Source organism: Argentina silus, assembly GCF_951799395.1.
Source record: "Argentina silus genome assembly, chromosome: 2".
Classification (NCBI taxonomy): Eukaryota; Metazoa; Chordata; class Actinopteri; order Argentiniformes; family Argentinidae; genus Argentina; species Argentina silus.
The window spans coordinates 18,423,497-18,450,102 of NC_139656.1; the positions used below are offsets into that span (position 1 = coordinate 18,423,497).

A 26,606-nucleotide genomic window follows, 5' to 3' on the forward strand; every position below is an offset into this window, starting at 1 on the left:
AGGTGAGAAAAAAAAGAGATTGGGAAAGAAAAACATTTGGCACTCCTGATTGACAAACTACTACCCCCGCAACCCCCCCCCCCCCCCCCCCCCCCACCCGGACAATTGCACTATTGCACTATACTCCCCTCCCCTTCTCTTACTCATTACCACTGCTCTTCTGTACATACCTGTTCATACTGTTCATAATGCACATAATGCACATATCCTATATTTTCTTTAATACTACTGCACATACTGTACATACTTGTTTATACTGTTTATACGGCATTCCATATTTATATTTATTCGGCATCTACCTCATGTTACTGTTAATACATATATACTGCTAGACTGCATTACCCATACAGCTCATATGCTGCTACACTGCTCATACTGTAACTATTTATTCTACTATAATGCTACTGTTACTCACATACTGCTATACTGCACTGCTATATTATACTGCTTATATTATTCTATATTACACTGCACTACTACTGATCATATATTGCACTACCTGTAAATACTGTTCATTGCACTTCTGCTATTTTGCACTTCTGGTTAGACGCTAACTGCATTTCGTTGTCTCTGTACTTGTACTCTGCGCAATGACAATAAAGTTGAATCTAATCTGATGTGGCCAATGTGAAATCAGTGTATTATCACTCCAAGATTACCAGTGTTACACTGTAATGACAGGCTATGGTTATTCCTTCTCCCTCCTCTCCTTCATTGCCTATTTAAAAAGCTTTATTTTGCTAGTGGAAGGATTGTGACTGCAATGTATTGTAAAAAGAATTGAGCTGAGGTAGCAATAAAGTATGCTGTTATTGTCATCTGTTTTAACTGAATACCTATCTCTCTCCCCCCCCCGTGTGTGTGTCTCTGTGTCTCTCAGGGACCTATCGATAATGATGTGGTGATCCATGTTGCCCTGATTGCTGAGAGCCAGAGGTACGTGTGTGCTTGGAAAGAAGAATAGGAGAGATGTGTGAGTGTGAGTGTGTGTGAGTGAGTGAGTGAGTGAGTGAGTGAGCACATGCCCCAGCCCCCACACATGTGTGAGACTGAGCCAATGCTTATCCATATAATATGTCATTTATCCAAAGCGACTTACATTGTAGTGAGTGCATACATTTTTCAGTATATATGGTCCCAGCGGGAAACGCTGTGCTTATGTGTGGGTAGGCTATAAAGCTGGTCGTTTTTATCCCTCTCCCCCGCTCATCTGGGGTGTAATTGCGATGTGCACATTACAGTGCTTAGCCAACGCACCGTCTTCATCTATCTAATTGTGGACTTGTGAGAGGGAGAGGTTAACGGGGTCGGCCGGCCAGCTTAATGCTGTTAACCTGTCGCAGCGTTTGTTAAAGAACGTGGTCATCCATAACAGTTAACCCTAACACTGTCCACTTTAGGCTGCACACTTCCTCAAAACCTTCAAGACAGTGTCAGTTTAAGGTGGTTTTTAACAAGATCTACTAGCAGAGGTTTAACACTGGAAAGCTCTGTTAAATGATGGGCTGTGAATTGATTGGGCGTATGCTACAATTGGCATCTGCTATAAATTGAGCTACAGTCAATGTCCAGAGGCTATGTCCAGGAACACCCCTAGCACCTTTGCCCTAGACACATTTAGAGAGGTATAAACAAGGTGATAGTAGCTACACCTTACTCTCTGATATGCCAGGTCGAATGTTCATGATTTTGCCCATACCTATCCAATCCGGTCAGATTTTTTTCAAGATCTCTAACGTCTCCCATATGTTAAATGGATGGTTGTATTCAAATATTTTATGGCGAAAGTGGTTAAATTGGTAGATATTGTGACACACCTATAAACAAAAAAAAGTGCAGAATAAAGCCTGGACGCTTGTGTTGGAACACATAAACTAATGTAGATTAATAATACCAGCTCTGATTTTTCTAAAGTTGGTGTACATGTAGTCAGATGTCTCACCTACACATAGTAAAAAACTGATTGTAAATATATTGATGCATTTTGGAAATATAGACCTTTATACACAAACAAACAATAAGCGGAAATATAAAAAATGGAAGATTTTTGATGAATGTTATCCTTTTACTTTACGTTAGCTCCACGATTTTCATAGAAACACAAAACGAGATATATGTATATAGCATGCATGGTCTGCGAGCTATGTCGTATTAAGAGTCCCAAACAAAAGCTGTTTCCTTGACTGCCCAATTTTCAAGTTTATGAGAGTTTTTCCCAGGGTCACAGTACAGTTTTCCTTAGTGTTTCTTAAAAAGACATAGCTAAGTCATTATAACGACATGGCTAAGTTGTTATAACAAAATTAAAGGACAGCTGAACTTTTACTGTCTTTACACAATTTCGACAATGGCTATTGACCGGCCGCAAAACAAGTGCAGTGTGCACTCACTCCATTCCAGTTGACAGGTGAACAGACAATTCACAAAATACACAGATCTCACTCTCACTTCCCAGGATTGCAGGTTTTTTCGTTTGGATAATTCAAGAGAGGTTTTGAGTTGGATTTGATGAACTTTTGGATGTAAAGACAAATAAGCACATTTACATTACATCGGATTTAGCCTACGGTATTCATTTGCTAATAGCCTTTCGATTGACTGATGGTATGCACTCCTGTAGCCTTTATTATTATTCGGATTCAAAAATGTACATTGTCTCGGGCTGAAGAAGATCAGCCAAGTAGGTTGGAACCAACCCATGTGCTTTAAAAGTAATGAGCAGCACTTTAAAATCAACCCTGGCCTTAATAGGATGTGAGCGCCCAGCGTGTGAACAGTGGTACTAAAACAGAGCCTTGTAGTACACCATCATGTACTGTGCAGTGATCTGAAATTTCATCACCCATGTGAACAAATTGGCATATTTTAGTGAGAGACAAAGCAGACTCACAGATTCCCACACGTTTCTTTAGTCTCTGTAATAGAATTTGGTGATCAACTTTATCAAACACCGCACTCAAGTCAAGGAGCACAAGGACAAAGTAGTTTAGCACTTTGATAATGGCAGTCTCTGTGCTTTGTAGTGGTCTAAAACCAGATTGGAGGCTCTCATCAATATTATTGGAGTTGAGGTCAGTGAGCTGTTATGCAACAACTTTTTCCAATATTTTAGACAAAAACAGTAAATTAGAAATAAGCCTGTAGTTTTTTTTGTTTTTTTTTAGGCATCAGGGTCAAGGTCAAGGTTACTGCCACTTTCAGTGAGTTGGAAGTGAGAGATCCATTGATAATGGATAGGATTTAGTTACCAAGGGCTGGAAGAAGATCCTAAAGGTTAAAATGTTTTGTAGGAACGGGGACCAGAATGCAGCTGGATGGTTTAGCAGAATTTAGACCATGTCTCAAGAGAAATTGGTGAGAGACCATCAAGGGTCTCAGGTGATCTTTGTGCCTCATAAACCTGTACCATCAGTGTAGCATTATATTTAGTGGAGGATACAGTGATTTGATCTTTAATGTTGTACATTTTGTCATTAAAGAAATGTATGAGATTGGAACAGCTAAAATGGGAGGATACTTTACTATTTCTAGGTGACTTTTAGTTAGTTTGGTGACTGCATCAAATAGGAATTGTGAGTTTATTTTCATCGGTACATTGAGAGAGATGTTATGACTTTGCACAGTTTAGTGCAGTGTTATGACTTTGCACAGTGCTACACTGTCTTTTCAGGCAAGATGGAACAGTTAGAGTTTGGTGGTGCTCCACTTCTGTTCAAGTGCCTTGATGCCTGCTTAAGGGCGTGTGTTTTTTGAATATACCAATGTGCATGTTTCTTGTGGCTGAATGTTTTACTCTTAAGAGGGGCAATAGTATTCAGAGCGTTTCTCAGCAATGAGTTAAATCCATCTCTCATGGTATTTATTAAACATGTGCCTAAGGGCTCCAGCAGCTCAGAGTGTAAATGGATTGAGGCTGCGAGGGTGGTAATTATTCTTTGCGGTGTCAGCATTGTTGGAGCGACTAGAAAATAATATAGGTTCGGTGCTGAGAAGGTCTATGATTTTCATTTCAAAAGTGAGAAAATAACCTGATACTACAGGGTTTTGAGGGCAGATGGTTGGATTCAAAATATAAATTCCACAGGTTAAAACGTCTATTGTGTTATTTGAAATGTGTGTGTCTCCAAAAAGTTGGCCAGTTGTGGAAGTGTGACATTGATGTGCTGTGGCAGAATTCCATGTTGATGAACAAACCACAACATATCACAGTTGTATATGTTATACATGCTGTCATATTATATTATGTTATATATGCTATATATGCTGTAAAACATTTTCATGGATACATTTCCAAAATGTCTTTTCACAAAATATGTGCCCACATACAGAAATTTCTCTTTTACTTTCTGATAAAGTTGTATCTTTATATACACATACAATGCATTAATATATGAACTACTTGGATACCAACTTTTAGAGCTGAGCTGTGTTCCAACTCCCCATGTAGCCAGGCTTTATTCTGCACTTAGTTTATGGGGTATGTCACAATATCTGCCAATTTCACCACTTTTGCAGTAAAATATTTGTATACAACCATCCAGTTCATAGCATATGGGAGACCTGAGAGTTGTGAAAAAACATGTTTGTGTTTTGTTCTACCTCGGGTAGGGAAATCTCAACTTGTGGGGGCCTTTCCACTAGCCTATTCATACACAGTCCCTGTACCAGGTGTGTAACACTGTGTTTTCTGACCCAGACTGCAGGTCTTCCTCAACACCTATGGCATCCAGACCCAGACCCCCCAGCAAGTGGAGCCCATTCAGATCTGGCCACAGAAGGAGCTGGTCAAGGTAATACACCTGATTCATGTATTTTTCACAATAGTGTTCTGACCAGAGCAGAGCCACACTGTGCTGCCTCAGTTACTTACCAGCACAGCTTGGGTCTCTTAAAATGAGCTGAACTGACCCAATAACATACAGTGCTGCTTGAAAGTTTGTGAACCCTACAGCGATGGTCATTATTTTTGTATAAAATATTAAAATTAACTTAGAAAATGTTTATGTAAACCCCAATTCATAATAAAGACATTCCAAATAAAGGATTTGTTTATTTAACGAAAGTGGTTTATTTAACAAAAACTCAGATATCATGTGTGCAAAAATATATGAACCTCTTCAGTCAATAGCTTGTGGCACCTCCATTAGCAGTACGAGTAAACATCTCGTATTGTCATTAATCAGTCTCTGACATCTGTTTTGAGGGATTTTTGTCCACTCCTCCTTACAGAACTCAGCCAATTGAGTGAGGTTTAAGTGGTGTCTGGCATGAACTGCCCGCTTCAGGTCCTGCCGCAGCATCTCAACTGGATTTAGGACCTTTGACTTGGCCAATCCAAAACACAAATCTTCTTTCTCCTGAGCCATTCTTTGGTAGATTTGCTTGAATGTTTTCGGTCGTTGTCTTGTTGGAAGACCCATTTTCAGCCCAGCTTTAGCTCCTTGACTGATAGCTTGACATTCTGTTCAAGAATCTCCTGGTATACCTCAGAATTTATGGTTCCCTTAATGATGTGGAGTCGTCCAGGTCCAGAGGAGGAAAAGCAGCCCCAGATCTTGACATTCACACCACCACGCTTGACTGTTGGGATAAGGTTCTTTTGGTGGTAGGCAGTGTTGGGTTTTCGCCAAACATAGTGATTTTGATTGTGACCAAAAAGGTGAATTTTTGACTCATTTGTCCAGAGAATGGACTTCCAGAAACCTACAGGCTTGTCTAGGTGGTCTCTTGCAAAGTTAAGACAGGCAGTTTGGTTCTTTTTTGACAGCAGAGGCTTCTTCCTAGCAACCCTCCCATCTTCCATGAATGCCATTTCGATTCAGTGTTCTTCTTATTGTTGAAGCATGCACAGTTATCTGAGATGCAGCAAGGGAGGTCTGCAAATCTCTAGATATTATGTTTGGGTTGGCTTTTACCTGATTTATTATTTTTCTTGTGGCTCTTGGGGATATTTTGGAAGGGTGTCCACTTCTAGGCCGAGTTGCTGTCATGTTAAATGCTCTCCATTTGTAAATTATTTGCCTCACAGTGGACTGATGGAGCTCAAATGTCGTTGAGATGATTTTATAGCCTTCCCCAGACTGATGTGCTCTCACTACTCTCTTCCTGATGTCCTCTGAGATCTCCTTTCCTCTCAGCATTGTGTGTTTTGCATTCACCTGTATGGGTAACACAAAACTGACCAGGTTTCTTATCTTTATTTATCAGAGTCCCGCCTAAACTCTTTCCTAAAGAACTCTCCTTTGATTGATTGGTTCATTTGGTACCCAATTATTTACCCACCTGATTCTCCTTACCTACTTGATTTAACCAATGCAACTTGGGGTTCACTTATTTTTGCACCTGCACTAATTTCTTTATAATTTAGTGTTTCTACTACATGCATGATTTCCTCTAAACCAACATATGGAATTGGTAAATATAAACCTGTTATGTCAGATACAAAAGACTGGTTCTGATTAAATAAAGATTTCATGGTAAAAACAAAAAAAAATCTATCATTGCACAAGGGGTTCACATACTTTCACATCTCTGACAGTTAGGTTCGACAACAAATATGAACCGCTAATGAGCATATGTGAGTCAGATCAGTTACAGACTAGAACACGCAAAGACAGACTAAAGACCAGATCAAATGCTAATGCTAGTTTGACCAAGGATAATGCGAAGCCCACACAGGCCAACATAGCCCAACCATCGAGCCTGCTCCTAGTGGGTGATCTCACAATAAAAGACGTCAAAAGTAGGATGATGAAAACCCTCTGCATTCCCAGTGCTACGGTACGTGAAACAATTGATAAACTGCCTGAAACACTACAGAGCCACCAGAGTGCTAAAACTGTCATCTTACATGTTGGAACAAATGACACATCTGCAAGAAGGGAATAGGGCTCTGAGCTATTCAAGGAGCATTTCACCAAACTGCTAAATTCAGCAAACAAACTGCCCCAAAAAGTGTTTATCTCTGGCCCAATACCAACTCTGGGAAAAGGAGGTGAAGGTTTCTCTAGGCTCTTGAGCCTAAACCCCTGGCTGTCGTCAGCATGCACTACCCATGGTCTGAACTTTATTGACAATTTTAACTTATTCTGGGAACAAAAACACTGTTTTCAAGCAGATGGTTTTCGAACAAGCAGACTAGGAGACAAGATACTTTGAACAAATATATTGTATGCTGTTCAAATGTCTACTGAGACGATAAGTGAAAAATCTGAGAGCATATCAGCTCTGGATGTGAAGGACACCCAAGCTGATAAAGACAGCTTGAACAAAATGGAACCAGAGGAAAGGGACATAATAAACTCCAACCAGTCAACAACTACTGTCCACAGTTCACCCCCACCTAGATTCCAGCCTGCTAGCCAACAGTGTGGAGGACACTGAGGACTGAAGGAACAAAGACACTCCTCACATCTGAATCTAACTGCTGATATGGAAACACATGTCACTATGGCCATTAAATCCATGACCCCCCGACAGCTAGCCACCAAGGCAAGGCTAATCACTGCCCAACTCCCTATGTCCCCACCACGACGTACCCCCCCCTCTCCCCCCAGCCCCCCAAGACTAATCACTGCCCAACCAAACATGGCCCAGAACCCAAACCTCCTCTGCCGACCCCCTCAACCATCACCCCTCAGGGTAAACAACTGATATGGGCAGGGTCCCTGCTGTTACAGAGGTCCTATCCATGTTTAGCCACAGAATAAGATGGGGAACTCACTGACTTTTCACCCTCATCACAATACACCATCCCAGTCTGGTGTATAGTCAGACCTGAAGATCTTAAAATCCAGCCAGTCCAGGCCAGAAATCAGAACAATGTTATCACTATAGAGACAGTTAAAACTCACCTGCCATCAAACAAAATCACTGAATCTGACACAATCAATATGGCTTTGCTAAATGTCAGATCTCTAACAAATAACCGTTTTTTTATTAATGATTTTATATCTGAGAAAAAGCTGCATTTTATGTTTTTAACTGAGACCTGGCTTACCAATGATGGTGTAGCAACTTTAATTGAGACATGCCCTCCAAATTACAATTTCTGTCAGTCAGTTAGACATGACAAAAGAGGAGGTGGAATTGCTGTCTTATACTCAAACCAGTTCACTTGTACTGATCAATTTAGGCAATTTCTCTTCCTTTGACTATCTTGCTTTTGAACTCAAGGCTGAAATTACAGTACTTATCATTACTCTATATAGGCCACCAAAGCAACTATCACTATTTTTATCGGATTTCACTGAACTAGTATCTATTCACTAGATATAACAGGATAATTTTAAATGGAGATAAAAACTATAGAATTTTTAGGCTTGACAGCTTTGAGCTAATTCAACATGTCACTCAACCTACATGGTAACTCGCTAGATTTGGTGCTGTCACGAGGGCTGCACATCGTAAATCTTTTAGTGTCTAACATCCCTATCTCTGACCATTTCTGCGTGTTTTTTTATGCCACTTTGGTTCTGCCAAGGAAAACAAAGGAAATTATAGTGCGAAAGCGATTTCTAGATGATTCGGTGGAACATAAATTCACAAAAATCATAAGTTCTTTTCATCCCTGTATTCAAACCTATTCACTTAATGAAATGGTGGACGCCTTTAGCAATATCATGTCTAGTGCTCTAAACAGTGTGGCTCTACTAAAGGTTAAAAAGAGGTCACGTGAGAAAACATCTCCATGGTTAAACAACTCTGTTAAAGAGCTTAAGAGAAGGTGCAGGTTGGCAGAAAGGCAGTGGAGAAAAAGCAAATTACAGGTTCACTGTGGCATTTATAAGAAAGCAATAGCTGACTATAATAAGGCAGTAGACGCAGCAAGAAAAACACATTCCTCTAAGGTGATTAGTAACAATGCTGGCATTGTTTTCAACTATTAACCAGCTGCTAAATCCTGCCCCTTCTACTGACTTTCTCTCACAAGCCTCTGCTTCGAAATGTGAGGAGTTTGCCAAATTCTTCAAAGATAAAATCATAACCATTAGGGGTGGGACTATTGACACTGGTGACCCTTATAATAAAACGCATAATAAGCATGTGATAATGGATGAATTCACGAGCATTTCTGCAGCAGAACTTTACAAAACTGCAGCCGAGAGCAACTCGTCCACCTCTCGTCTTGACCCTGTTCACACTACATTCTTTAAGTGAGTCTTTGACAGTGTTGCAAACCCTGCCTTGACAATCATCAACTCATCTCTAGAGTCAGGCTTTTTTCCAGATGCTTTTAAAACAGCTGTTGTGAAACCATTGCTGAAGAAATCAAATTTAGATAGTTAGACTCTAACTAATTATAGACCAATATCCAATCTCCCTTTTATTAGCAAGATCCTCAAAAAGGTGGTTTATAATCAAATTAACTCCTTCCTACACGAAAACTGAAATACTCTTACTTGGCCCCAAAGACAAATGGACTATGCTTTTAAACAGCCTTGGGAATCTAACTCCCTTGATTAAGTCAGAGGTTACAAGTCTTGGTGTATCTTAGACTCTGACCTGAGTTTTAATTCCCACATTAGCAAGGTGACCGACACAGCCTTTTTTCATCTGAGAAACATTGCCAAGGTGCGTCCGTTTTTAACTCAGCGGGATGGTGAAAAACTGATTCATGGTTTTATTTCAAGTAGACTTGACTACTGTAATGCATTTTTGACTGGCCTCCCCAATAAATCTATAGACAGGCTCCAACTAATTCAAAACTCTGCTGCTCGGCTACTGACAAAAACTAAGAAGAGAGAGCATATCACTCCAGTCTTAACTGCTCTGCACTGGCTCCCTGTATCGTTTAGAATTTACTTCAAAGTCCTACTCATATTTAAAGCACTAAATGGGCTGGGACCATCCTACCTTACTGATTCGCTGACAATCTATACGCCCTCAAGAGCACTCAGGTCCTCTGCTGCTGGCTTATTGAAGGTTACTATCAAAACCCAAAAGAAAGTTGGTGATGCAGCATTTATTAACTATGCCCCTAAACTGTGGAATATAGTACCTCAAGAAATCAGGGAAGCAAGCTCAGGAAACATCTTTAAGCACCAGTTAAAAACCTCTCTCTTCAATTTAGCTTTCAATTAGCATTTTATCTATGCTAATTTTATTGTATTGATCAACTATCTATGCAACTAGATTGAGTGATGCTGCTTTTATTGTATTGATTAATTATGTCATAGTTATGTTATAGTCTGCCTTTGCACCGTATTGTACAGCACTTTGCTGATGTGTTGGTTGTTCTCGTTTTTTTAATCAGTTCCTTTTTCTTTCTTTTGCGCAGTATTGTACAGCACTTTTAGCTGCATTCTTATGTATGAAAGATGCTATATAAATAAAAGCTTTTTATTATTACTTTCAAGCAGCACTGTATATGGTGCCAGCTTAGATAAGCAATATGTGAAAAAAGAACAGACTGACCCTATTATGTGCCGTGCTCACTGCAAAGAAGATGGTCAGCACAGTAGTCTGAAAAGCGTATTAGAAACCAAATTCAAGCACGTATTTGACATAGGTTTTTGACCACGGTCTGCAATCAACTAATCAATCAATTACCTACTACAGCATGTGTCCAATGCCAATCTGTCAATATGTCAACCAAGCATGGTCAGTCAATTCATCTGACCTGTCAGTTCTAAATCCATTGTGTCATTAAGATATCCGTCTTGGCTGGTCAATCAGTCAGAGTAGAGTCTGTAGATTGTTCAACGTGATTGATCAGTCAACCAGCATTAGATGCTTCCAGTCCAGTGGGATGTCCATACCACACTACAGTCAGCCTATACTGTATGTAGAATAATTAAAATTATATTTTTTTCCGTAATAGTGATCTTTGGCCCACACTCTCTAACCCCCACTATGATTGCTGCTGTACTGTAATAGGTGTATTTTATTTGGAAATAAGTTATAGAAAAACTCAATGCCTTTTTAATAAAGGAAACTCATATCTCAACTCAAAGAGTTGAGGCGTCCCCACCCTATCCCTTACATCTTAGACCAGCTCTTATCCTATCAGATAGGTGATGTGGTGTGTGTGTGTGTGTGTGTGTGTGTGTGTGTGTGTGTGTGTGTGTGTGTGTGTGTGTGTGTGTGTGTGTGTGTGTGTGTGTGTGTGTGTGTGTGTGTGTGTGTGTGTGTGTGTGTGTGTGTGTGTATGTACACTATATGCGTGCGCGTGTGTCCATGGCGGTTAGGCCTACTCTACTCTCCCTTCCTGTCAGTACTTGCTGCGATGAAGCGGGGTGTCACAAGCCAGGACGAGCAACATGTTGAATATTAAATCCCATGCTCTGTGAATGTGTTTATGTAGGGGCCATCACTACCAGTCCGGGGCTGCATTTGCTCGCCTCATCTCTCTCTGTAACGTTTGATTGTGTTTACAACAGCTGCTTGATGCCAGGAGAGCACCAATTACGTCCAGCAGCATGTTATTTATCTCCACCCAGGTGGCAACAGCAACCGCTCAGCCAAAATAGCATCCATTTGCCTCTGTGTGTCTGCAACGCCTTCCTGCCGACACTCTTCTAAACCAATCTCTCAGTGAGCATGAGAGCAGATTTCTGATTGATGAAGACTCGAGGATACTAAGCATTATACAGCATTATGCTGTTATCTCGGAACCCAGAATCTCATCCGATTTAGTTAGACTAAATATGCTGTAATGTATTAGAACTATGATCTCGCACAACCAAATGATACATTTTGAGTCTTGCTAGCTGTTTTGATCGTTTGTATTGTATAAATCTCAGTTTAAAAGAGCTAACTTTTGTTTGACTTCAGTCTAAATGGAGGGCTTTGAGATGACAGCTGTAGTTGTGTTGTGCTCATTGGTATTCTGCAGGCAGGGTGCCGTGGTCCATACAACACCTCTCTCCCCAAACAGGCCTCGTGGCCAGGGGGCTCCAGAATTTGTTATGCCACTTTATTCCAAATGAATGTTTCTCCTTTTTTTGTGAACTCAGCTTTTTTTTTTCTATTACCATAATAATCTGTTAATTGCTTGATTCTCTTATTGTGGCTCTCTTGCACTTTCTTTCTATGTAAATTCATTTTGGTTAATTTCAAGTGCATTTTGAGATGGAAAGAATATACAGACAGGAGTGGCAGAGCTCCATCAAGTGGTCGTATGTAGATATTGCTCTGGGGTGAGATAGACCTGAATGTTACGTATAGAGCTAGAGAGCCATATTCCCTGCAGTGTACCACTTGAGTCTGTGGTGCTATTGATCCTGAGATGCTGATAGGATTGATTGGGTGGGGAGGAATTGATTGGCATTTACAGCCTGGCTTGGTGAATTTGCGTGCGTGTGTGTGCGTCATGTGCATCCCTCCCCTGGTACGGTATGACACACGGCATTCAACACAGAAGGACTGCAGTGTGTGGGCCTCTCTGCAGAGCTCAATGTATGGATCCAGCATTACTGTAAAATCAATGTCCAGTCCCTCCCTCTTATCTGCTGTGTTGCATTGTGAATTGCCAGCAATCTTCCTCATCAAGGAACAGGTTGTTACAGCAAACAGGTTGGTACTGCTATTTTCTGGCTGTAGGCAGACCTCAAAACCTCATTTTCAGTAACCTAGTGATACGGCGAAGACACCCTAAGACCTTAAGAAATACCATACCATTCATATCCATTATACTCATTCATTTCTGGCAGGGGGGTAGCAGCATGTGGAAGTGGGGGTAACACTTTACATACTGTACATACAGGATACTTCATAAAGGTGTTGTTTAGTGTTTATAATTACAGATTTCTTGACCGTTTCTAGACAGTTAACTATTAGTTTAATGAAATACCTTAATGTAAAATCTAACCGAAGTGGGTGGAACACAGGAAGCAGTGGGGTAGAGCTGCCAGAGCCCAAACAAACTGAGTTACAGAAGCTACTGTACTTCGTGACAGTCTCAACAGTCAGTACTTGATGCAATACCTATAGTTAGATGACTATCTATGTGTTGCCAACTATATACACTAACAAATTAAAGATTAAATAACCTCAATCTAATATTGTGTGCTATGGTCCTGCTTAAACAGCACGACATAGAGTGCCCTGCATAAGTAATGGGACAGTGAAGCATTTTTTCAACTTCTACACTCCAGAAGTTTGGATTTTAAATTGAACAGTTACCATAAGGTTAAAGTAGAGATTATCAGCTTTTATTTGATGGTATTTGTGTACATATTTGTTTCACCATTCAGAAAATGCAACACTTTTTATGCATAGTCCCCCTATTTTAGGGTACCCAAAAGTAATGTGACAATTGGCTTGACAGGTGTTTCTGGTCAGTCAGGTGTGTTCCGTCACATCCTTTTTGAGAGAGCTGTCAAAGTCTAGTTGATTCTCGGCTTTGCATTTGCCTCTGGAGTTTCCTATTGGTGGCAACATGAGGACCAAAGAGGTATGAAGAAAAAAAGCACTGGTGAGCTCAACAATCGCAAACGGGCTGGTAGGCCAAGGAAGACATCCACAGTGGATGACCGAAGAATGCTCAACATAATGAATAAAACCTCCCAAAAATCTGTCCCTCACTGTCCTTCCGGGAAGTAGGCGTCAATGTGTCAGAGACTACTATCTGCCGAATACTTCACCAGCACTTCACTGCAAGGTGCAAATACAAATTATAACATAAAAGTACCTAAAAAGCCTGCAGAGGTCTTGAAAAATGTCTTGTCAAGATAAGATGAATATGATCATGTACCAGAGTGATTGCAAGAGGAAAGTTTGGAGAAAAAAGGATCTGCCCAAGATTTACAGCATACCACCTCATCTGTGAAACATGGTGCAGGGGGTATTAGGTTTGGGCAGAACTTACTAAGTTCTTAATTGATGATTGTAACTGCTGATGGCAGCAACAGAATGTATTTTGAAGTGTTTGTCTGCTCGAGTGCAAGCAAATGCCTCCAAATTCATTGGATGGTGCTTCATCATACAGTAAGACAATGACCCAAAACATACTGCCATAGCAACTAGGGAGTTTTTCAGAGCCAAAAAGTGGAAAGGTCTTGACTGGCCAAGTCAATCTTCAGATTTAAATCCAAATGAACATGCATTTAATTTCCTGATGATAAGATTTTAGGCAAACAAATACTTCAAAACCAAAAAAGAAAAGATGATTGCTGCAGTACAGGCCTGACAGAGCATCACCAGAGAAGATTGACCCAGCATCTGGTTGGAGCAACTAGGGAATTTGTCAGAAAAAGTGGAAAGTTCTTGACTGGCCAAGTCAACCAATTGAACATTTAATTTCCTGATGATAAGATTTTAGGCAAAAATACCTCAAAACAATCAGCACAATAACTGAAGATGGCTGCAGTACAGGCCTGGCAGAGCATCACCAAGAAAAGATAACCCAGTGTCTGGTGAGGTCAATGGGTCCCAGACTTCAGGCAGTTATTGCATGCAAAGGATTGTCGACCAAATACGTAACATGAATGCTTATTTTGGACATTTGATAAATCTGTCCCAATACTTTTGGGCACCCTGAAATAGGGGGACTATGCATGAAAAGTGGTGTAATTTCTCAAGGGTGAAACCAATATGCACACAAATACCAACATATCTCATAAGGGGAGGTAATTTCATAACTTTAAAGGTAGGTGATTATAGATTATGGAGAGACACTCCATCAAAAGGGAAAATAAGGATGATTGATCTACAGCTGTGCCATGAAAATAGACAACTTTGACTTTCCTGCCTGGCATTTTAAATGGCTGAGCTCCGATTATGATCTCTCTCATAATAAACTGTTGTAAGATTTGAAGTGTGTGTGTGTGTGTGTGTGTGTGTGTGTGTGTGTGTGTGTGTGTGTGTGTGTGTGTGTGTGTGTGTGTGTGTGTGTGTGTGTGCGCGCGTGTGCTTCTCCTCCAGGCATACCGCTTCCTGGCCATCAACAAGAAACTGGGGTTGAGTGGGCGTCCTGAGAGGCCTGTGGGGTGTATCGGGACTTGTAAGGTGAGTGTTCACCACCTCCTCAGTGGTAAAAGGTCATGGACAGCACACCACCACCTCCTACTCAGTGATTAGCATAAACCGCCATGTCTTAGTCTGCAACTACTGCTCAATGACTGAATATGCACTGAGATATGATATGCATGAATATGCACCTTGTTGATCCCACTTTGTCTGGAATGTCATCTGTCGATAGTTTGTTGATAGTTTGAGCATGCAACTATTCACAAAGGTTAGGATTAGGGTTATGATTAAGGTTTGGGTTATTGAACCGTTTTTTGGTAGGTGGTTAGGGTCCATAAACCATACAGTATGTAGGGCAATATACAAATGTGTTACCATCTTGTCCTCAAAGTTGTATCAAAGCACTGCTTCAAAGAAATGTTTATGCATGATGAAAATGTTTCTTGTTCTATTACTTTGTGCATTTTGGTATTGTACGCTTCTGTTTTTGCTGGCACCGTACTTCTTCCATTTGTCCATGGTGAAGGTCATGACCGGACAAAAGACGTTTACGCAGCTGAATTGCGTCCTCAATCCAAAGCAACATTACCAATATAAATCAATCATTGGTCCAAACTTATTACAAAGACAATATTTGAATGGAACATTTATTTGCTTTGATGGAACAAGCTGATCTGCCAGAGGGTATTATGATTATGTGTGTATCTGTGTCTGTCTGTCTGTCTGTCTGTCTGTCTGTCTGTCTGTCTGTCTGTCTGTCTGTCTGTCTGTCTGTGTATTGTGTCTATCTGTGTTTGTTTGTGTGTGTGTGTGCATGTGCAGTGTGTGTGCCTATTTATGCATATTTGTGCATTTGTCTGTATTTATAGAGGGGGGTTAGTTTTAGCAAGTGTGTGTTCTCAAGAGCAAAACACCGTGCCTGTGTAGCTGGTTATGTGTGTTCTCCTCGCAGGATCGATGGGTTGTTTTATGTCATGTCCAGGGTAATGTACTGTATATGTAGCTACCTCCCAGCCATCCATCTTGGTTCGTCAGGCTCAGATAATGGACTGTGTCTGTGTGTGCTCTCCTCCCCACAGATTTATCGGATCCTGGGCAAGACGGTGGTGTGCTACCCTATCGTCTTTGATCTCAGCGACTTCTATTTGTCCCAGGATGTCATGCTACTGATTGATGACATCAAGGTGAGCTGGGGTGAACTCGCTCTTGTACTGCTGTTCACAAGTTATTTTCTCTATACGCTTTTTTATTGACTCACTTTTGCCTCACTCTTTTTGATTTGGTGTGCAATTTATCTTTTTATTATGAGAGCAATTATTACTTGTTCATTGTAAAAGTGCCAACCTGTGATTCCTACAATTATAAAGTAAGACCAATCACAAAACCCTAACCCTAACCCTAACCCTAAAACAAGTCAACAACATCAGCCAAAAAGAGACAAAAACATTTATCTCACTGAGTCCTTATTCTGGGACTGGCACACTCAGCCCCTCATATCCAGTTGGTGATATCCAATGTTCAATCTCTGTCCTCACTCAGGAATCCTGAGACCTGATTGGTTGTGCCATGTTAAGTTTAACTTGTTGCATATTCTTGTATGTAGAATGCCTTGCAGTTCATCAAGCAGTGCTGGAAAATGAAAGGACGTCCACTCTTCCTAGTCCTCATCAGAGAGGACAACATCAGGTAAGATCCACAGGGGTTTTGCTATTTTATTGTCCATTTATTGAAGTATTGCTGCTTTAAAACATTGTACATTGTATTGGATAGGAGAGGTATGCTTGTATAAGAGTGTACTGATAAGAGTTTAATGACGCTCATTTATATCACTTTAACATTGCTGGTATGCTGATCAGAGTAGTATTGATCATTTTCCAAAGACCACCTTGTAAATGTATCATAATTGCTTATATGTTCACAGTGGGGCATTTTAAAGCCTAACTGTAATTTCTTTCCCCAGTCTATAAGTCATCATCTTCAAAGGGTTTACTGTATATCATTAATTGAAAAGACCAATGTGCAGTAGGAAATCCTACAGACTGCAAATTTAAAATAGTTACAATATAATTGCCATTGCTTATTCTCTCCAACAGGGGGAGTCGTTTTAACCCAGTCCTGGACATGCTGGCATCCTTCAAGAAGGGGAACATCGGTGGGGTGAAGGTCCACGTTGACAGACTTCAGGTTCTGATCACTCCTACCTGTTCAAGTTTTCTTACACTTTTTTGAGACTGAACGGTTTATATCTATTGCAATCGAGTAGTGTAGCATTTGCCAAAGACAGCTATGAATACCATTGCTTGCATTGTCATCTTTCGAAAAAAGAAACTGTACTATATCTTTACAAACTCTTCATAGAATTCTGCACCGAGAGTAGCAGTTTTGCAAAACCTTTGCAGTACTTAGGTTTCAATGATTCTCAGTGTCTCCGGAGAGTTCATTTTGATATAACATTTCAAGAGAGGAATGTTTACTATTCACCTCACACTTTACTCTAGGAGCAGAAAAACAGCCTGTCCCTCGCTTTTATGAGCTCATTGTTATGGGAACAGTCTTGTCCTTTGCACATGTAACGGATGTGCCTCCAGTTGGACTTTTTCTTGTAATCTGTACAGTATCGTACTCTCCATATATCCTCTATGTAGTTCTGATGCTTGAAACATTGCACTGTAACATTGTCCAAACAACTGTCACTGCAATGTCAGTACAATGGCTGCAGAGCGGATGTAACTTCACCGCCAGGCAGCATATTTCTGAAATGTGTTTCATTTCATGTGTTCTTGTTAGAAGATTGCTAATTTACTTGGTGCTTGGTGTAACACAGTGTTGTAGCAATAGTTTTGTCACATTTACCTTATGGCTGAAAGGCATGGGAAAAATAGGAAAGAAATAAAATAAATTTAAAAAAAATGTTAATTGAAAAAATTAAATGTTAATTGAAAAAAGCATGACAAAAATGTTACCTTACTGCAGTCAGAGTTGTAGTACTAGATTCATTGATGTGACTGTTGATGCTATTTACAGACCCTGATATCAGGAGCTGTTGTGGAGCAGTTGGACTTCCTGCGTGTAAACGAAGCAGAGTAAGAATCTGTTTCCACCATTTTGTGTTTGGGGTAATCCATCTAGAGCCATCATTGTGTAGTATCTAACTTTTACCTTGAATGCTGCTGTCCCTTCCCCTGTGGTAGAATCTCAGAGTTTAAGAGCTTTGAGGAGCTGGAGATGCCCAAGCACTCCAAAGTGAAGAGACAGATGAGCACACCCAACGCCTCGGACCTGGAGCAGCAGCCTGAGATAGACATAGACGAGTGGCAGCACAAAACCACCAATGAAATCATGCACAAGTTCTATGTGAGTCCAGGGGAGTATGTGTGTGTGGGGAGTAGGGGCAGGTGTGTGTGTGTGTGTGTGTGTGTGTGTGTGTGTGTGTGTGTGTGTGTGTGTGTGTGTGTGTGTGTGTGTGTGTGTGTGTGTGTGTGTGTGTGTGTGTGTGTGTGTGTGTGTGTGTGTGTGTGTGTGTGTGTGTGTGTGTGTGTGTGTGACCTAGCTCTACCTGTGTTTTTGTCTTGCTTAGGACTGCGACTGCCTTGCCAGTCAAGCCCAGCTTGCCAGCATTCTCCTGAAGAAAGAGGGTCCTGACTTCTTTGCTAAAGATGGTAGGCACACACACACACACATACAAAAACTATCAATTGAATTTGTCATATGATGTCCCAAATGTATGCATGTCATACACTTTATGCGAGCATCTTATCTGAACTCCCTTCAGAGTTATGGTACTGTAAGTTTCCACTGGCTAACATTATGACACCAAACCCAGATCAGAGTGTTAGAGGGAGGGCAATGTTAATACTGCAGCAGGGCCAGACAATGCCAGCTAGCCCAAGGCTGGGAATCAGTGCATCACTGCAGTAAAGCTCTCTGTGTAAATGAAATGTCCCCAGCCTAATCCAGTTAGCACCCCATGGCTAAGTGATTGTGTCTGGATCAGCAGCTCTTCTGTATTAGAAATGATAAAACAAACAAATGGGGTCATTTCATCCATGCCCATAGGCAGCTCACTGATCAGTTTGGCCAAGCACAGCCTGTGTCAACAGAACAAGGCTAGCAGTGTCTTGACAGCTATTTTTCAGACACAATCATCTGATAGATTCTGTTTAACTGACTAAACTGTTATTATAGCTAATTAGTGTGACTCCATGGATTATTCTGATAAGACGTTCTTCTAACTGTAAACAGAATATCTCTTCCAAATGAAAAGTGGTTAATTGCAACAACCAAAAATGATGATAGTCTTTTCTGTTCATACGTTTCTTTGGATGTCGTAAGCTACTCCACATTTTTCCTTTGGAAGACAGATTCAGTTCACTCTTTCACCCTTGAGTAATACCGCATTGATGGCATCAGCATGATGATGGTGATGATGCTGATGATGACAATGTGTTTCCAGAGAACCTGATTGATGAGCTGGAGAGGATCTACAGAAGAGCTGGAAGCAGGAAGCTTTGGTCAGACTCTGGAGACGTTTGATTCCACCCCACACCTCATTCCAACACTACTTTTTATCTGCTCATTTATATTCTACATAATATACTGTATGTGAAATCAATGTTTCACCTCAATGAAGAACCTTACATTTATTACCATTCAGTTCATACTATACTGTAGTTTCAAGGTTTAAATAACACTTTCTCCTGCTCTTTACCTGTTTTCTTGTGTTTGTCTCTTTCAAAATGAAAACATTTCTCTCAACCACTGAATATCCCCCCCAAAAAAAACACTCAATATGGGTGTAGGATGGTGGTGCGTATCACTGCGACCATTATCAAGAGGTTTGCAAGTTCTATAGCCCCCCATATCACCACCCTGGTGGTCCATGGCAAGCAGGTAATGCGGGGCAGAGTGGCCCTCAGGCTCTGCATGTGTAGACTCAGCTACAGCTAGCTAACCAGGGACCGTGGACTGGAATGCACAGTGTTTTTTTTCCATTAACCGTATAAGCCTGGTGCTTCACTCATGCACTCTTCTCGTATCTGTAGCATCATTCCATTTGCTCTCTCAGGTGGCTCAAGCTAATAGTGAACCGCAGAAAGCTGCTATCTGCACTTGATCCTATCCTGGTCGTAGAGCTATCTGTTGTCATCGCTTGTGTCGTTGCTAGGTTTGAGTCGATTGACTGGACAATGTGTTTATTGTGAGAGTGAATGTCACTCACCTTTGAGAATGTTTACATAATTGAAGAAGGACCTGGGAATCAGAGGGTGGAACAGCCTAAAGGCCAATCTCCACAAGACTCTGTGGAGTCTGCTTGTTTGAGCTTGGAGCTCGCACTCCATTGCATTGGGACAATGTAAACTACGTAGATAAAACTCAGCTCAAATATTTGAATGTATTGACCCAGGTCTGGTGTGCCAATAGTAGTATAGTATAGATAGTATATGCTGTCGTGGTACTCCTGAGACAGCGTCACACCGGCCGGCGGCCAACTTCTAAAGTCAGGCCTACTGTACACTCAGTTATTGATCAGCAATATCCAAAACACTATAAACAATCGTTCTAGCACCCATTAAATCTTCCCCCAAAAACACATTTGCCATGCCTTACTGACCTTACCAAAATAGGCCTACTACTACACCATTGTGAGGGTTGTTTAGTGAACAGAATATGGGTGGGCTTCGCATGTTCTCCATCTGCTTCTGCAAGATTGTTTTCAAGGCTGAATGTATAGCTAAGCAGCTCAATGTGTGCTGCCATGTAATAATGTAACCACAGCCAATGTCTGTCGCTTCCTCATAGGAATTCAGCAGTCAGGAGAATACGCATTGTACAGTCATTCTTGTGAATAATGCAATCATGAATAAGTGAACATTAAAATATTTCCGCAATTAATTGCCTGAGCTGGGGAAACAATGGCAAGTGCGAGAGCTGAATTCACAAAGGTGGGATCATCATTTGCAGCCACTGACTGTTCCTGATAGGCTAGTTGGCCTGTAGGGAATCATCCGGAATGCTAATAGTTCTCATTCCGTGGGGACTGCATCTTGTGTTTTGATCAGTCCTCCCATTTAAATATTTATTAAAATAAGGCCCGCAATCGCAGGGAAGGGATGTTTATAGGATGTAGTCATTGACTCCCTGAGGTAAAAGTAAATGTTGACTACGGTGTTGATTTCCTGTGCTTCTCAACAATGACCACTGATCTGATTGACAATGACTTGTGGGGATCACTCTTTATTACCATTAAGATATCAAACCATTTATTTATTCATTTATTGTTTCTATTTAGAAAATAATATACCCTCATCTTGTTCTTGAGGGAGTTGACATTAAAGATGTGTTACATATTGTTATGTACTGTTAAATATATATTCATATATATTGAATGGATAACATGAACAGATACTGTATACAGTATTGTACAACCAGAATCTCTGTAAAGACACACTGATTGATAGATATGAAATTTGGTACCCCACACATCATGCTCCACCTTGCCCAGTTTATTAGACCTTTAACAATGTACCTTATAAACATTTCATAACAAAACATTTATTACTTTACATTACTCAGTATACATAGTTTTGCTTTCATAATGTTATGTCACATACATAAGACACCACACACTCAATTTAATTAATCACATTTGAAAAGCTTCTAATTGAGAGTACTATCATAGGAGTGTATTGACCTAAGGATCTCCTTGTGTTTTTGTCCACCAGGTCTGTTGTACGACTCGCTGCCAGTCTGTTAACTAAGCTAGTGGACAGCCTTGCTCCCAGTATTACTAGTGTATTAGTGCATGGCAAGCAGGTAAGTGGCAACATAAAAAAGGGGGCTAATTGAACCGTTTACCAGTTTTTTCCCCCATCCTGATAGATAGATAGATAGATAGATAGATAGATAGATAGGTACTTTATTGATCCCCGGGGGAAATTAAGGCATTACAGCAGCTCACATCACAAACAACAAGAAAATAAGTAGAAATAGAAAAATAGAATAAAAATGAAATAGACATCTGAAACATTATATACAGTAAGAACAGTCCAGTATGTTTTAACATCCCCCAGCCTGACTCTGATCACCCCAATCAAGCCAGCCAGAGGGCTTCAGTCTTATTGCGACAGGCAGAAAAGATCTCCTATAGCGCTCCTTAGTGCAACGTGGTTGTAATAAGCTGTTGCTAAAGGAACTTCTCTGCTCTGCCACAGTGTCATGTAGGGGATAGGAGGGATTGTCCATGATGGCCAGGAGTTTGGTCCTCATCCTCCTATTGGCCACCTCCTCCACAATGTCCAGGGTGAAACCGAGGACAGAACCAGCTTTCCTAATAAGCTCATTCAGCCTCTTGGTGTCACCTTCCTTGATGCTACCCCCCCAGCATACCACCGTGTACAGCACTGCGCTGGCCACCACTGACTGGTAGAACATGTTCAGCAGAGTTCTGCACACGCCAAAGGACCTGAGCCTCCTCAGGAAATAAAGCCGGCTCTGGACCCTCTTGTACAGGACATCTGTATTACCAGTCCAGTCCAGTTTATTGTCCAGGTGCACCCCCAGGTACTTGTAGCTCTGGACCACCTCCACGTCCTCTCCCTGGATGGAAACAGGAAACAGGGGAACCCTGTCCACCACCATCTCCTTTGTCTTGCTGATGTTGAGTAGCAGGTGGTTCTGCTCACACCACTCAACAAAACTGTCCACCAGTCCTCTGTACTCGGTCTCCTGGCCTCCACTAACACATCCCACAATAGCAGAATCGTCCGAGAACTTCTGCAAATGGCAAGTATCTGTGTTGTGCCTGAAGTCCAAGGTATAGAGGGTGAAGAGGAAGGGAGCCAGAACTGTCCCCTGGGGGGCGCCAGTGCTGCTCACCACCCAGTCCGACACACATCCCTGCAGCCGTACAAACTGTGGCCTGTTGGTCAGGTAGTCAATTCGTAATCAAGGAAACAATGGGGGAGTCCACTTGCATCCTCAACAGCTTATCCGCAAGTAGTAAGGGCTGTATGGTGTTAAATGCACTGGAGAACACACAGTGCTGCCTGCTTTATCTCAATGGGAGTGAGCTCTGTGTAGCAGGTAGATGATGGCATCATCCACACCAATGTCTGCCTGGTGGGCAAACTGCAGGGAGTCCAAGGATGTCTTCACCAAGGGCCGGGTGATAGCACCAGTCTTTCCATGGTCTTCATGATGTGGGATGTCAAGGCTACCGGTCTATAGTCATTCAGAACACTGGGGTTCCTTGTCTTTGGTACCAGTACCAGGCAAGATGTTTTCCACATGGGACCTTTTCCAGACTGAGGCTCAGGTTAAAGAGGTACTGGAGTACTCTACAAAGCTGGTCCGCGCAGACTGAGCACCCTCAGGTTCACACCGTCAGGGCCCGCAGCCTTGCTGGTGCGGAGTTTCCCCAGCTCTCTCTTCACCTGAGCCGTACTGATGAAGACACTGAGCAGGGGGGTGGTGGGGGGGTCATTGGCTGTGGCAGTGGTGTCGGCGGCAGAATGATGGGGGGCGCTGAAGAGTTGTGAAGTGAGGAAATGGTGGGGCTAGAGGAAGAGGGGAATGGAGGGGAGGTGTGAATGGAGTGAGAGGGGCTGGAGAGGGAGAGGGTACTGGATAGGACAAAGGGGTAGGTGAGAGATGTGAATGGGTCCAGACAGGGCAAGGGGGCTGGGGGGCCGGTCTGGTAGCTGAGCAGGGCTGGAGGAGCTGGGGGGAGGAGAAGGAGAAGGAGGACGGAGTGGAGAGTCGTTGGTGGAGGAGTTGGTTGGAGGGGAGGGAGACAATGAGCCCCGGTGTCAAACCTGTTGAAGAACTGGTTCAACTCGTTGGCCCTGACCAGATCTCCAGCCACTTGCGGGTCGTTAGCCTGCTTGTAGCCGGTGATCTTCCTCACGCTGCTCCACACCTCTCTTGTGTTGTTGTCCTGCAGGCCGTCCTCCATCTTCCGCCTGTAGGTGTCCCTGCTCTACTTCAGCTTCTCCTTGAGCTTCCTCTGCACCCGCTTCAGTTCTTCCTTGTCAGCAGACCTGAAGGCTCTCTTCTTGTCGCTGAGGAGGGCTTTTAGGTCACTTGTAATCCACAGTCCTAGTGGTCAAAGAGTGCTGCTGAACTAGAGGCTCATACATGGATTTGAGGTGGACTAGGTTGTGGTCCGATATGCCCGGGGGGGGGAGTGCTGTAGAGACCTAGGTGTCCTTCACATTCGCATATAACAGGTCCAGTGTTTTGTTTTCCCTAGTGGGGCACTTCACAAACTGGGAGAACTTGCCAGTGTTTTTGTCAGGGTGACATGGTTAAAATCCCCAGAGATTGCAATGAATGCACTGGGGTGCTGGGTCTGTAGTCTCGCGATAACAGCGTGCATAGTCTCACATGCTGCCTCCGCGTCGGCAGAGGGGATATATGCGACCACAACAATAACATGTGAGAACTCACGTGGCAAATAATATGGCCGAAGTCCTACGGCCCAAGGTTTGATGTCCGGGCTACAGACGCTTTCCTTCACGTGAATATGGTCAGGATTGCACCATCTGTTGTTGGTGCACAATACAGCAACTCCTCTGCCTCGCTTTTTGCCGCACTGACGATGAATCTTGTCCGCCCGCACTGTCTGAAAGCCCTCGATGGTGGTGTTTGCATTGGGAATAACCTCCTGCAGCCATGTCTCCGTAAAACACATAACACTGCGTTCACGGCATTCCCTCTATCCCCTCTCCAGTGCCATAAGCTCCTCCATCTTATTGCCCGGAGATCTCACGTTGCCCATGACGATAGAAGGAAGATACGGTTTATCTCCTTTTCTTCATCCATCCTTCTCCCCCGCTCTGCTTCCCCGATGCCTTCTCCTTATTTCCTCCGGTACCACTTCCAATTGCCGGCTGAACCAACACGATCAGCTGTTCTCGAAAGTAAACAATAGCGGGCTCGCAGCACACAAATCCACCAGGGACAAAAACAGTCCCCATGAGTCGTAAAATGGTGAAAAAGTACATAAAAAGTTTAGTGTCCATGGCCATTTTGGTAAAATGTTGATGTCGGTTTTAACAAACCGTATAAAAACTACTATACACTATAAACTACTGTAAATAACAAAAAAAAAGACGGAGCTGCTGAAACAGGCTGCCAGCTTTACCGGCGCCAGAGGAGTAATCAGACTATGTTTCCATTGGACACAATTTTAATGTTCACTGATTATCAATAATTTGATGCACTTATGTAATTTGAATTGGAAATTTGAAAATATGCCATGTTTAGTTGATGATGAGCTCCTTGTGCTATTTGTCCTATAGGAAATGCTTTGAGTGGGATGGTATGCTAACCCATTGTGTCGTGTCTATGCTCTCTGTAACAAGGCTGCGAATGTGTGTTGATTTTTATGACAGTATCGTAACCTTCATGATATGAATTCCTGTGTTTAACCTATACTCCATGTGTCAATTTATATGGTGTGACCCATGACCTACCTTTAATATGAACTTCCCCCTGGATGACATAAACTGTATTGGCTTTCACTTTCACTCTCAAATGTTATACACAGAGATAAATTGGCTCTCACAGATCCAAGTTTTTGGCCTCATTTTCATCTCCCAAGAGATTTAGGCGATTCATTACAATGAAGTACCTCAAGGTGTGAATCTGCATATAGATTGCTTCCTGGAGGTAACATCCTTATGGATCAGAGGAGATGGAAGATTTTATTAAATTGAGGCGGGTGTTCTCGTACATAAAATAGTAGTTTTGGTTGAAAGATCGAAGAGTGTGGCCTGTGGACATGTTTGCCCATGTCGGCATGGGTTCGAATCCGGCCCATGCCCTGCTGGCATGCCCCCTCCTCCTTACTTTCCTGTCTTCACTGTCTCTATCCAATAAAAAAATTAGAATGTAGAATATTTATCATATCAGAGTACCTTTAGCTAATTTTACAGAAAGAAAAGGAAGGTTAAGATTAAAAGCTTGTTCACTGTCTTAACTCTGTAGAACATACAGTACAGACATACAGTCTTAAAACAATAGGGTGGGAGGTTACTTTAAATGGATATTAAAGTATTCCTTCTCATTGGAGAAGGAAAAATGAATGCAGAGTTATCATTTACTTGGGGCCGAACATGTTTTGAAAAGAAATAAATGTAAAAAAATTTACATTTTCTTTTTTTTCATGGATAGTATTTAGTAGTGCTTGTGTCAGTGAATCTTTCGAAACCATAGTGTAATTAATATGTAATTATTATATATAACTACCATTTTACAATGTATATCTAAGGGCAGAATCCTAACATGGTAATCTGCTGGCATAACTCAAAGTTTAGTTCAAATCGCTCATTGACCTCAATGCATGATTTACGTGAATGTCAGAGTTAAGCGTGCAGATCTCAAATAACAACTCTAAACTAAAGTGTAACAACAACACTGAGGATATCTTTAGACGTTGCTCTCATGCGGGCCCGGCCCGGGCTGTGTTGTGTGTTTGCCAGGTTACACTCGGCCTGTTTGGGCATGAGGAGGAGGTGATCTCCAACCCTCTGTCTCCGGGGGTCATCAAAGGCATCATCTACAGCAAGTGCAGCCCCCACGGGGAGCGGGAGGCCGTGCTGCAGCAGGAGCTGGTCATCCACATTGGCTGGATCATCTCCAACAACCCCGAGCTCTTCAGCGGCATGCTCAAGATCCGCATTGGGTGAGGGGGA

General features: G+C 42.0%; 1 protein-coding gene across 3 annotated transcripts in view; it reads left to right on the forward strand.

Moving 5' to 3' along the window:
- The window catches only part of phkb (phosphorylase kinase, beta), a gene marked incomplete at its 5' end in the record, with an annotated part of 67,959 nt that overhangs the window by 38,470 nt on the left and 2,883 nt on the right, over positions 1-26,606 (forward strand). For 2 of the 3 annotated variants that reach the window (XM_083697388.1, XM_083697387.1), the window contains 12 exons: positions 881-936; positions 4,697-4,790; positions 14,866-14,949; positions 15,990-16,094; positions 16,514-16,596; positions 17,004-17,094; positions 17,935-17,993; positions 18,102-18,264; positions 18,488-18,569; positions 19,364-19,421; positions 21,633-21,723; positions 26,394-26,596. In XM_083697388.1, coding sequence (XP_083553514.1) covers positions 881-936; positions 4,697-4,790; positions 14,866-14,949; positions 15,990-16,094; positions 16,514-16,596; positions 17,004-17,094; positions 17,935-17,993; positions 18,102-18,264; positions 18,488-18,569; positions 19,364-19,421; positions 21,633-21,723; positions 26,394-26,596 — 1,169 coding nt within the window. Of the gene's footprint in view, positions 1-880; positions 937-4,696; positions 4,791-14,865; positions 14,950-15,989; positions 16,095-16,513; positions 16,597-17,003; positions 17,095-17,934; positions 17,994-18,101; positions 18,265-18,487; positions 18,570-19,363; positions 19,422-19,709; positions 19,801-21,632; positions 21,724-26,393; positions 26,597-26,606 lie in introns of all 3 variants that reach the window. The other variant, XM_083697389.1, reaches the window with a different exon arrangement.